We start from the raw sequence: 11,574 nt of genomic DNA on the forward strand, positions 1-11,574 counted from the left end.
TTAGTAAACAGGCGGGCGCATGCGCAAGGACGGTGGTCGGCAAGGGCCTGGTCCTGTCCTAGGCGTCTCGACTCGTCCTCCTAAAGAGGTAAGGAAAGCTTTCCTCGAGCGACGGTGACGAGGCAGCCCCAGGAGGGCCGCTCCTCCTCTCCAAGCCAGCAGGCTTACTCTCCCCCTCAAGCCGGAGCGGCCTGGCACGTCTAGTCGGGCTTTATCTCCCCCCCGGGGGGAGGGGCCAACAGCTGGAATTCTGTGAGGTTTCCAACCTCCAGGTGGGGCCTGGAAATCTCCTGGAATGCCAACTTCTCTCCACCCAACAGAGATCAGTTCCCCCTGGAGAAAATGGCTCTTTTGGAAAGTAGACTCTATGGTATTGTACCCCACTAAGGTCCCTCCTCTCTCCAGGTTCCAGCCCCAGATCCCCAAGAATTTCCAACCCTGGAGTTGGCAACTCGGGCAGTGCTGCTTCTCTTCCCACCCCCCTTTCCTCTCCAAAACCAGTCCCACTGGCCCCAGGTGCTTACAGCGTATGACCCAATTGCTCCCATTTATCAGATTACCTCTCTTTTTTTGTCCCTGCTAATTTTTGTTTTGCTCGTCTTTGGAGGATTTGCAGCAGGCTGTCAGTGTGAGTTGTTCAGAGACAGCTCATACCTTGTGCCTGAGCTCACATCCCAGAATGTGGCTGGAAGGATGCGTTTTTTGAGAGTGACTACTAAGGCCCTCTAAATGTGCACAGCAGGCCACTGCATGCATTGCAGCTGTCGAGACGTGTTTTTGAGTGGTGATAACATATTGCCAGACAGTTTTTTCCCCTCTGATCAAGAACTTTTCTGCAATCCGCTAATCCATTGCTTGCAACAGAGAGAAGTCCCAGCCTTCACTTTTCTTTTTTGTACTGATTTAGTAATTTGTCCATACACAATTTTGTTAGCTTCTTAGTGCATACTAATGGAAAGGTAGAATATAAATGAAATAAATGTCTGTACCTGCAAGAACAAACGCTCTCAGTTTTTAAATCATCAGAGAGGCCCTTACGGAGTAACTGAGTATGGCACAGGGTAGAACTTTCAACAGTGTAATTGGGGTGTGTGGGTCAGACAATGAGACTTGATACAAGAGTAAGGATACTACAAGCTTGTCCCTTTTTTCATCACTTCGTTTCATCGTCTGATGAAGTGTGCTTGCACATGAAAGCTCACACCTTGAATAAAACTTTGCTGGTCTTAAAGGTGCCCCTGGACTCTTTGTTCTTTTTTTCGTCAGTTAGCATTACGATGGGCAAGGGAAAGTCCAAGAGTCCTGCACCTCTTCTCCCCAAAATATGGATGCAGAATTGCTTCCTAGATTCCTGGTTCCTAGCCCCCAGTAGGTGCAGAATGTGTCCTGCTGCACACACAAACGTCTAGCCAGGTGACTTCTCCCTCACACATACAGAGTCAGAGATGGAGTTCAAGATAATTCTCCCTGTCCCGTGCTCATAGCCAAGTGCAAAACCCAGGGAGTTCTGTTTGCTTTCTAACTTCAACAGCAACCAAAGAGGAACACACAGTGTAGGTATACAAGGAAATAGTAATCTGTGTGAAAAAGACGCTAACACTGGTTCAGTAAAGACCAAAGCATTTATACAGTTACAATCATATAAGCACAATCAAGTCCAATCTTAAAGTGGAAAAGTTTCCTCTTGAGATGAAGACGTATGAAGAATGATAAATGAAGAATCCAGATATTAAGAACTCCGTTTCGAAGAACTTCCTCAATAATGAAACATGGAAGAAATTACATCATAACAATAATACCACATATAGTGTAAGGTAAAATAATTGCAGTAGTAACAAGATATGCTGGCCTGGATGAATCACAAGCGGAAATTAAGATTGCTGGGAAAAAGATCAACAACCTCAGATATGCAGACGATACCACTCTAATGGCAGAAAGTGAAGAGGACCTAAAGAGCCTCTTGCTCTGGGTAAAAGAGGAGAGCGCAAAAGTGGGCTTGAAGCTCAACATCAAAAAAACTAAGATCATGGCATCCGGCCCCATCACTCCTTGGCAAATAGAAGGGGAAGTCGTGGGAGTAGTGACAGACTTCACGTTCCTGGGATCCCAGATCACCGCAGACTGTGACAGCCATGAAATTAAAAGACGCCTGCTCCTTGGGAGGAAAGCGATGGTGAACCTAAACAGCATGATAAAAAGTAGAGACATCACCCTGCCAACAAAAGTCCGCATGGTCAAAGCAATGGTATTCCCAGTAGTCATGTATGGCTGTGAGAGTTGGATTATAAGGAAGGCCGAGCACCGAAGAATAGATTCTTTTGAACTATGGTGCTGGAGAAGACTCTTGAAGAGAGTCCCTTGGACTGCAAGAAAATCAAATCAGTCAATCCTAAAAGAAATCAACCCTGACTGTTCCCTGGAAGGCCAGATAATGAAACTGAAGCTCAAATACTTTGGCCACCCAATGAGAAGGGAGCACTCACTGGAGAAGACCCTGATGCTGGGAAAGATTGAAGGTCAAAGAAGACGGGGACGGCAAAGGATGAGATGGTTAGACAGTGTCATAGATGCAACAAACATGAAATTGAGCAAACTTCAGAGGATGGCGGAAGACAGGAGGGCCTGGCGTGATCTGGTCCATGGGGTCGCAAAGAGTCGGACTCGACTGTGCGACTGAACAACGAAAAACAGATATGTTTAAATACCTGAAACAATATATCTTCAAATAGGTTATATGCACTCTTTTGAGTTACAGCCACACATCTCCTGGGTTAAAATGTGTAAGTCAAGTACCATAAGTATAAACATAATATAAACTGAAGTATAAAAGAATAATGATGCAGTTCTTAATATCCGGATTCTTTATTTTCCATCCTTTCATACGTCTTCATCTCAAGAGGAAACTTTTCTACTTTAAGATTGGACTTAGTCGTGCTTATATGATTTTATTTGTATCAGTGCTTTGGTCTTTATTGAAACAGTGTTAGCGTCTTTTTCACACAGATTACTATTCCTTTGCTTTCTAACTTCAGACAGAAGACAGGCAAAGAACCCTGTAATAGATAGCCACCATTGTTCAGCTATGGGAACTGGGTTATAAGCAATGGGAGATGCATTCGCTCAGGTAATACAATGACAGAGAGATTACAGAGAGTTGTCAAATGGCTAGGTGGATCTTTTTCTCCATCTGCCTGTACTTTCTTGTAAGGACCTGTGTCCCAGTTGGATAACCCTTTGCTAGAAGAATAGAGCTGATGTTTGTGTAGCCATTTCTTACCATGATGAATAGTTGCCAGACGGTATTTAATCTGCTGCTTGGTTGCCGTGCAGAGCTCTTCTTGGCAGGTCCTGCAATGGAAGGCATGGTGCAGTTTCTCCCTCCCCCTTCACTTATTACCCTGGCGACGGATATTGCAAGCAGTGGATTGTGACTTTAATGTGGAATGAAATCAGGGGGTGGGCCAAGATAAGCAAAGAACAGGCAGGTGAAAAACATCTCTTTATATAGGAAGTCAGTGCTCTCAGCATGTTTTGCTGTTGTGTGAATATGACATGTAATAGTCTATGTCTATGGTAATATTAGAAATGAACCTTAATCTTGAAGAGCATCATTGGAAAAGACAGCCTGGAGGAGACGATAATGTTCCGGGATGGTTAACTCCTAACTGGGAAAGTCACTGCGCTTTTTAAAAAACACCACATTTGATCTTTAAAAATGTATTGTCTGGCTTTTAGCCCTCAAAGCCACGCTTTAGTCTTTAGCACAAAAGCAAGAAGGCATTTTAAAGACCTTGTAATTCTGACAATAATTTATTATTTTGTTCTGGAGTTTTCAGATGAGAACTCAGCTTTTTTGGTGTGGAATTAAAGAATTCCAGGTTTTCTCCCCCTTGCTCAAAACCACTACATTTTCTTTCACATCAGTTTCTTGGGTTTCGATGAACTTATTTGGGTAAGTGTCTAAGGGCACTTTCCTGGGGCTAAACTCCATTGAATAAAATGGGGCTTACTTCTGAGTAGACCTGCTTAAGATGGCTCCTGTAGTCTTATTATTGTAAAGCTGTGTGAGAGGAAGAGGTAATCTGTACTGTCCCTTCATATATCCATATGCAGTGGAAGTTGAAGCAGTGTTCCTGTTTCTCCTATCTGGCCCTCTTTGAGGTTCATCCTGTCTTCCCCTGGACAGCACAGCTGGGATATATGCAGATTCGTGCCTATGACTTTGTCTCATCCAAATAATTGCAAGCAGTTTTTGCCCAGATGTGTTGTAGAGGCATTTCCTCAGACCAAAGATAGATATTTAGAATCAGGTCTGTTGATTACACTCAAAAACCTGCTTTCCTCCCAGGCAAGTGACCCAAGATGGGCAACAGATGACTCAAGCAACAGTATCTCTAAAAATGTAGGCCACATGATGCCTTGTGTTAAGATCTGACACCCCCCCCCAAAAAAAAAGAACATAATGTGGAGTACGGGCTTCTCCGGGGCTCTTCCTCAGGCTGGACATTCAAGAATACAAAACAAATTGCCCGCATCCTGCTCTGTGAGTTGATTGTATGCCAATAAAGGTTAACTGAACTGAACTGAGAGTTGATCTAAACTACAGGGTTAAGTATCTCTTTAGAGTTATGCTGCTAGGGTGTCTGGAATGAAAATTTTACAAAGGAGGAGGGGGCTGTGGCTCAGCGGAAGAGCATCTTCCCGGCATGCAGAAGGTTCCAGGTTCAATCCCCGGCATCTCCAGTTACGAGAACCAGGTAGTAAGTGACTTTTGCCTGAGACCCTGGAGATCTGCTGCCAGTCTGAATGGACAATACTGACCTGGATATCAAGGGTCTGATTCAGTATAAGGCAGCTTCATGTGTGAAACAGTCAATTCTTCTCCCTCTTCTGAGTTTCTAATGCCCCCAAGCGTTTGTTTTGAGTCACTGAAAATATCTAGAACCACGTTTTGAGTCCAGGGGCACCTTTAAGACCGACGGAGTTTAATTCTGGGTTGTAAGCTTTCATGTGGCAGTGGTTTCCCAGGGTTTCAGGCGCACGTGCTGGTTTTCTCTTTGGGATGGGGAGACGGAATAACGTGGATTGGAGAAGAGCTACTGACATAGGCAAGAGCCGTGGCCCAGCTCTGGCTTCACCCACAGACAGTATAAGCAGGCAAAGCAGCAGAATTGGTTGTGGGGGACTTAATCCACCAGACATGGTATCGTTTCTTTGGACAGTAAATCTTCTACAGCGGAATGCAACTGCATAATGCTAAGTGAGGGGGGGAAACTAAGCAGACAGCTGACATTCCTTCCACGTTGCACAAGAGTAGTCAGAGAAAGCTGGTCTCTCTCCCTGCCCAGCAGCCTAAACACACAAAACCTGGAAAATGTATTAAGAGCATCAGAAGAGCCCTGCTGGATCAGACTAATAGTCCTTCTAGTCCAGCTTCCTGTCTTGCACAGTGGCCAACCAGTTCCTCTGGATGGCCAACAACGGGGCATGGAGGCCAAGGCCTTCCCCTGATAAGAACATCAGAAGAACCCTGTTGGATCAGAGAAATGGTCCATCTAGTCCAGCATCCCGTCTCACACAGTGGCCAACCTCTGGACAGCCAACAATGGGGCACAGAGGCCAAGGCCTTCCCCTGATATTGCCTCCTGGCTCTGGGATTCAGAGGATTGGTGCCTCGGAATCTGGAGGTTCCCCTCAGTCTGGTTTTATGCCTGGTTTTATGGAACAATACTAGCCAGTTCCTCTGGATAGCCACCAACGGCATGGAGGTTGAGGCCTTCATAAGAACATCAGAAGAGCCTTGCTGGATCAGGCCAGTGGTCCATCTAGTTCAGCATCCTGTCTCAGAGTGGCCAACCAGTTCCTCTGGAGGGCCAACAACAGGGCGGAGAGGCCAAGGCCTTCCCCTGATAAGAACATCAGAAAGAGCCCTGCTGGATCAGACCAGTGGTCCATCTAGTTCAGCATCCTGTCTCAGAGTGGCCAACCAGTTCCTCTGGAGGGCCAACAACAGGGCGGAGAGGCCAAGGCCTTCCCCTGATATTGCCTCCTGGCTCTGGGATCCAGAGGACTGGTGCCTCGGAATGTGGAGGTTCCCCTCAGTCTGGTTTTATGCCTGGTTTTATGGAACAATACCAGCCAGCATCTTCAAGGCCTTCTTTCTTTTCCAGGGCTGAGTCCTAGTCTCCAGTTTCCGATGCCCCCTTCAAGCTTCCTGCACTTCTCACGTTCCTTGATTAAACTCAGCAGCGTCCCTCAGGCCCCGAGGCTGTGGGGAAAGCACTGTTTCCTGTTGCCTCAGACGTCTGGCGCTTTATTCCTCCTGGCCAGAAAGAAGAGCTCCGAAGACCTCTCGCCTCTGAATGAAGCGGACTTGGAAGAGCAGTTTGTGCGGGGGTCGGGGCCCGGAGGCCAGGCGACAAATAAAACCAGCAACTGTGTGGTCCTGAAGCATATTCCTTCGGGGATTGTAGTCAAGGTGACTCCGTTGGCACTTGCGCTTTCATAACGGTTGCTTTTTGCCGGGTTGTACGTCACTTCACATGAATCTGATATTTAGAGCAATGCATGTTTGTAATTAGCCCCCTGATCACCAGTGGTGAGTAATAATCACATTCCAGGCGAGCAGATGAGAAGCTTTGATGCCACAAATGTTAACACAGATGCTTGTGGGCATCGGGGCTAGTAAAATCGACCTCTGTGTACATCCGATTGCTGAATGTTTTAGTGAGTGACTTTCACATCGACTTCAATTGGCCCTTTCTTACACACCCAGGGAAATGCTGATCCCCACTTGAGGGTCACAAAACAATTTTCTCCAGGCCACTTTGGCCAGGGGTCCTGGAGGGGTTCCCTCCTGGGCATAGAGCAGGGGTCACTTGGGAGTGTGTGTTGGGGGGGGGGAGGTGTTTGTGAATTTCCTGCATCGTGCAGGGGGTTGGACTAGATGACCCTGGAGATCCCTTCCAACTCTATGATTCTGTGACCAGCTCCCCTTTAACTGAGCAGCCTGTTTCACCCCAGAGTCTTTATGAGGCTGCCAGGTGCTCGTCAACATGTGACAGAAATATCATTTCCGTACTCGAAGACTGAACTGTCATGCAGTTAATGGAGTGCAACAGTATGGCCATACTTCAGAGGAAGCGGTTTTACAGTGTACAGCTCTCCAGGAACGCATGAAGCGGCCCTATACTGAATTAGACCATCGGTCCATCAAAGTCAGTATTGTCCACTTAGACTGGCAGCGGCTCCCCAGGGTCTCAGGCCGAGATTCCTCACATCACCTATAACCCGATCCTTATTGGAGATGTCAGGGACTGAGCCTGGGTCCTTGGGCATGCCCACCGGATGCTCTACCCCTCCCCAAAGCGCCGCAGCATCTTGCAGAATAAGATCTAGCTATCGCTGCACCCTCTGGCTTTCTTAATGACTTGCATCCAATGTTCCCTCTAAGCTGTGGAGTCCTATGAGCAAAAATTCTACTCTGTGAGCTCCTGACATTAAAGTTGTGAGCAAGTGATTTGGTTACTGCATAAATCAGTTTGCTCTGGAGCCGTCCTTCCTGAGCTAAGACAAAAATGTATGAGCTGGAGGCTAAAAAACTGTGAGCTAGCTCACACTAACTCAGCTTAGAGGGAACAGTGCTTGCATCCCCCCAAGAAACCAAAGAGTTAGGATAGGGATGGAAAGCAGGTGCGCTCTACCTGTATCCCATTTTCTCCCTATATTCACAAGATTTCTGTGACTCCGTGTGCTCAGCCCCTATAAGTAGTCTCTCTGGCTACTGCAGTCTCTGTGTGCTGCTGCTTATCTGTCCTTTCCCTCCAGGCCCAGCTGCTGCCTATTCAATAAATGAATTTTCTTCCCCCCCCCCCACCCAGTGTCATCAAACACGATCGCTGGAGCAGAACCGCCAGAAAGCCAGAGAAATCCTGCAGGAGAAAGTGGACGTCTTCTACAAAGGCGAAACCAGCGAGGTCGTGAAGGAGAAAAAGGAGCTGGAGAAGAAGAAGCAAGTAAAGAGGCAGAAGGCGAGGGAGAACCTGGAAAGGAAGAGACGTTTGAAAGAGCTGCGAGCACTGGAGGACAAATAAGGAGCATTTGGGCACCTGCTTTTCCCCTGACTACCACACCCCCTCCCCAAATAAAAATGCCTTTTGCATGTTGGTAGAACTCTGTTTTTTCCCTTTCAGGCTGGGTACACTCTTTTTTGGTAGGAAAAGCCCAGCAGGAACTCATTAGCATAATAGGCCATGCCCAACAGCAGGAACACATTAGCATATTAGGCCACACCCCTGACAGTGCCTCATTAGCATATTAGGCCACACCCCATGCCTTCCCTTGGCTTGCCCGGGTGTCCTGCAGCTGTGGGGAACCTGGACAAGCCCCCCCCCTTTGAAGGGAAGGCAGTTTAAATTGCCTTCTCTTGGCTTGGCAGGGCGCCTCGCGGCTGCGGGGAGCCCAGGCAAACCGACCCTTGGACAGGCCGGGGAAGGCACGGGGAGGCATTTGAATGCCTCCCCCGATCCTTCCAGGGGCTCTCCTGGCCCGCCCGCCTCAGAGTCGTGGGGGGTCCGCTCTCCAGGCCTTCCCTCTGTAGCCATGCACGCAGAGGATTTGGCTGTAGTGGGCGTAGCCAACTCTGAAGCCAGCCGGAACTCTGTTCCTGTGCGTTCCTGCCCCAAAAATAGCTCTCTGTGTGATGACGAAATAAGAATTTGCAGTTGCCAGAAGATAGACTTGCAGTTCCAAGAGTGAAAATGCAGGTGATAGTACCAGGGCGACGTGGTTGGCTTTTCCTCTGCGTTGCCCCAGCCTCTCATGGCACAAAGCCCCCTGGATGCTTTTTCCAAGGCAGAATCACAGAACATTCCCCTGGATTTCTGAAACTTGTTCCGTACTTTTTGTCGAAAGCAGTGGAGCCAAGTTCTTCCCTTCCTGCACAAAGTTACTGGATCAATGTGGGACATTACAGATGGAACCACCTCCCTCTCTTGGTGAATAGTCTTTCTTTTGAAGTAGTTTGCTATCCACACTCTTAAGCACTGGCCTCCAGCCGATTTTGTCACATACAGCAATTAAGCCCTACCTCGTCAGCAAAGTAGACCAGGTACAGAGAAGGAGAAAACGGTGTCAGCCAGAGCCCTGCCGAGACGAAACAGTGGCATTCCCGAGCCATGTGACAGCATGTGAGAAGCCTGCAGCGTGCGACGGGAGATTCATTCCTTGGTCATTCACTATAGTGGACTTTCACCTGAAGCATCGAACCTCCAAACAACTGCAGGGGAACAGCTGCCCTCCCACTTTGGCGCAGTGGTTAGGAGCGACGGACTCTAATCTGGGAGAACCGGGTTTGATTCCCCACTCCTCCACATGCAGCTGCTGGTGTGGCCTTGGGTCAGCAACATGTTATCTTAGAGCTGTTCTCGAACAGTCCTCAAAAGAGCTCTCAGCCCCACCTACCTCCCCGGGTGTCTGTTGTGGGGAGGGGAGGGGAAGGGAAAGGAGATTGTAAGTTGCTCTGAGACGCCTTTGGGTAGTGAAGGGCGGGGTAGAAAGCCAGTCTCTTCTCTTTGTCCTACCAGTACCAGAATGGATGATTAAAAATGAAAGACTTGTATTTATGTATCTTGCCCTCTCTCAAGTGAGTTATTCAGCAAGCAGGTAAGGCTGGGCCAAGAGCACCCCAGTCCTTACCTAGGCAGTGTGGTAATCCATGAGGCGCTAGCCCAAACTATGAAGTTTCTGTAGGGCTACGTGGAACCATATGGGCCCCCTTGTATCCCCCTGACAGCTACTTAAACAAAGGGTGCAATAACTTCTGGCAAAACAGCTCCTTCTGCAGAGTCACCACGTGAACATAAGACAAGTCTGCTGGATCAGACCACTGAGGGTCCATCTAGTCCAGCATCCTGTCTCACACAGTGGCCAACCAGCTCCTCTGGAGGGCCAACAACAGGGCAGAGAGGCCGAGGCCTTCCCCTGAGAAGGACATCAAAAGAGCCCTGCTGGATCAGACCACTGAGGGTCCATCTAGTCCAGCATCCTGTCTCACACAGGGGCCAGCCAGTCCCTCTGGAGGGCCAGCAACAGGGCAGAGAGGCTGAGGCCTTTCCCTGACATGAACACCAGAAGAGCCCTGCTGGGTCAGACCACTGAGGGTCCCTCTAGTCCAGCATCCTGTCTCACACAGGGGCCAACCAGCTCCTCTGGAGGGCCAACAACAGGGCAGAGAGGCCGAGGCCTTCCCCTGAGAAGGACATCAAAAGAGCCCTGCTGGATCAGACCACTGAGGGTCCATCTAGTCCAGCATCCTGTCTCACACAGGGGCCAGCCAGTCCCTCTGGAGGGCCAGCAACAGGGCAGAGAGGCTGAGGCCTTTCCCTGACATGAACACCAGAAGAGCCCTGCTGGGTCAGACCACTGAGGGTCCCCCTAGTCCAGCATCCTGTCTCACACAGGGGCCAGCCAGTCCCTCTGGAGGGCCAGCAACAGGGCAGAGAGGCTGAGGCCTTTCCCTGACATGAACACCAGAAGAGCCCTGCTGGGTCAGACCACTGAGGGTCCCTCTAGTCCAGCATCCTGTCTCACACAGGGGCCAACCAGCTCCTCTGGAGGGCCAACAACAGGGCAGAGAGGCCGAGGCCTTCCCCTGACGTTGCCTCCTGGCTGTGGGATTCAGAGGATTAGTGCCTCTGAATGTGAAGGTTCCCCTCAGTCACCGTGGCTAGTAGCCACTGATAGACCTATCGTCCATGAATGTGTCTAGCTCCCTCTTCAAGCTACGCACACTCATGGCCATCGCTACCTCTTCTGGCAATGAATTCCACAGCTTAATTACCTGTTGCATAACGAAGTATTTCCTTTTCCAGCCCTAACTTGAACCCCTTCCCCAACAATTTCATTGAGTGGACCCCAAGTTCTGGTATTAAGGGAGGGGAAGGAAAAATCTCCCTCTACCTACTTTCTCTCCCTATATCTAGTTTCTCTACCTGTGCATAACTGTATAACCCCTGATCACATCTTTCCTCTTGGATGCCTCTTTTCTAGACTGAAAAGGTCTGAAAGGCCCCCTGGGTCTGATCATCCGAGTCCACTAGAGACCTTCCCACACTTTCCAGGCTTGCAGCTAGACTGTGGGCCAGATACCTGCCCCCCCTGCTGACATTTAAAGGGGCGCCATGCTGTGTTTTCAGAACTGGACCACTTTACAGGACAGCTGAAACCTGCAAGGAGGTTCGTACCACTCCCCCCCCCTTTCAGGGTGGCTCAGGGCTTTTTAGGGATCTCTGAGGGAGAGGGGGGGGTCACAATTAGAACCAGGGCTCATTTCCTGCAGGAGCGCACAGGAGCGGAGCTCCGGCAGTAAAGAGCCCAGGGGATGGGCACATGCAACAAGCCCCACCCCCTGCTCCCAGCAGCCCTCAATCAGAGCAAGAAGCAGCCAGGTAAGTTGCAGAGGCCCCCCCATCCCGGTCCAAAACAGTCCAGTGGCACCTTTAAGGCCACGTTTTATTCAGGTACAAGCTCTCCCTCCTCTGCGAGGACAGATCTGCATGTCCCCCCCCCCCCCAT

General features: G+C 49.3%; 1 protein-coding gene across 1 annotated transcript; it reads left to right on the forward strand.

Moving 5' to 3' along the window:
- On the forward strand, window positions 1–8,136 carry LOC107117230 (chromosome unknown open reading frame, human C12orf65). Its single transcript, XM_015419315.1, has 3 exons — window positions 1–88; window positions 6,171–6,478; window positions 7,881–8,136. Exons 2-3 carry the CDS (start codon window positions 6,197–6,199, stop codon window positions 8,091–8,093), a joined length of 495 nt encoding a protein of 164 aa, XP_015274801.1. The 5' UTR covers window positions 1–88; window positions 6,171–6,196; the 3' UTR covers window positions 8,094–8,136.
- Window positions 8,137–11,574: the final 3,438 nt, after the last annotated feature.

The sequence above is a fragment of the Gekko japonicus genome, unplaced genomic scaffold, assembly GCF_001447785.1.
Source record: "Gekko japonicus isolate JY-2015 unplaced genomic scaffold, Gekko_japonicus_V1.1 scaffold181, whole genome shotgun sequence".
Classification (NCBI taxonomy): Eukaryota; Metazoa; Chordata; class Lepidosauria; order Squamata; family Gekkonidae; genus Gekko; species Gekko japonicus.

Coding starts and splice junctions, on each gene's coding strand:
- LOC107117230 (XM_015419315.1), top strand. CDS start 6,197: ATGCCCCCTTCAAGCTTCCTGCACTTCTCACGTTCCTTGATTAAACTC. Junction 6,479..7,880: donor CTTCGGGGATTGTAGTCAAG/GTGACTCCGTTG, acceptor CCCCCCACCCAG/TGTCATCAAACACGATCGCT.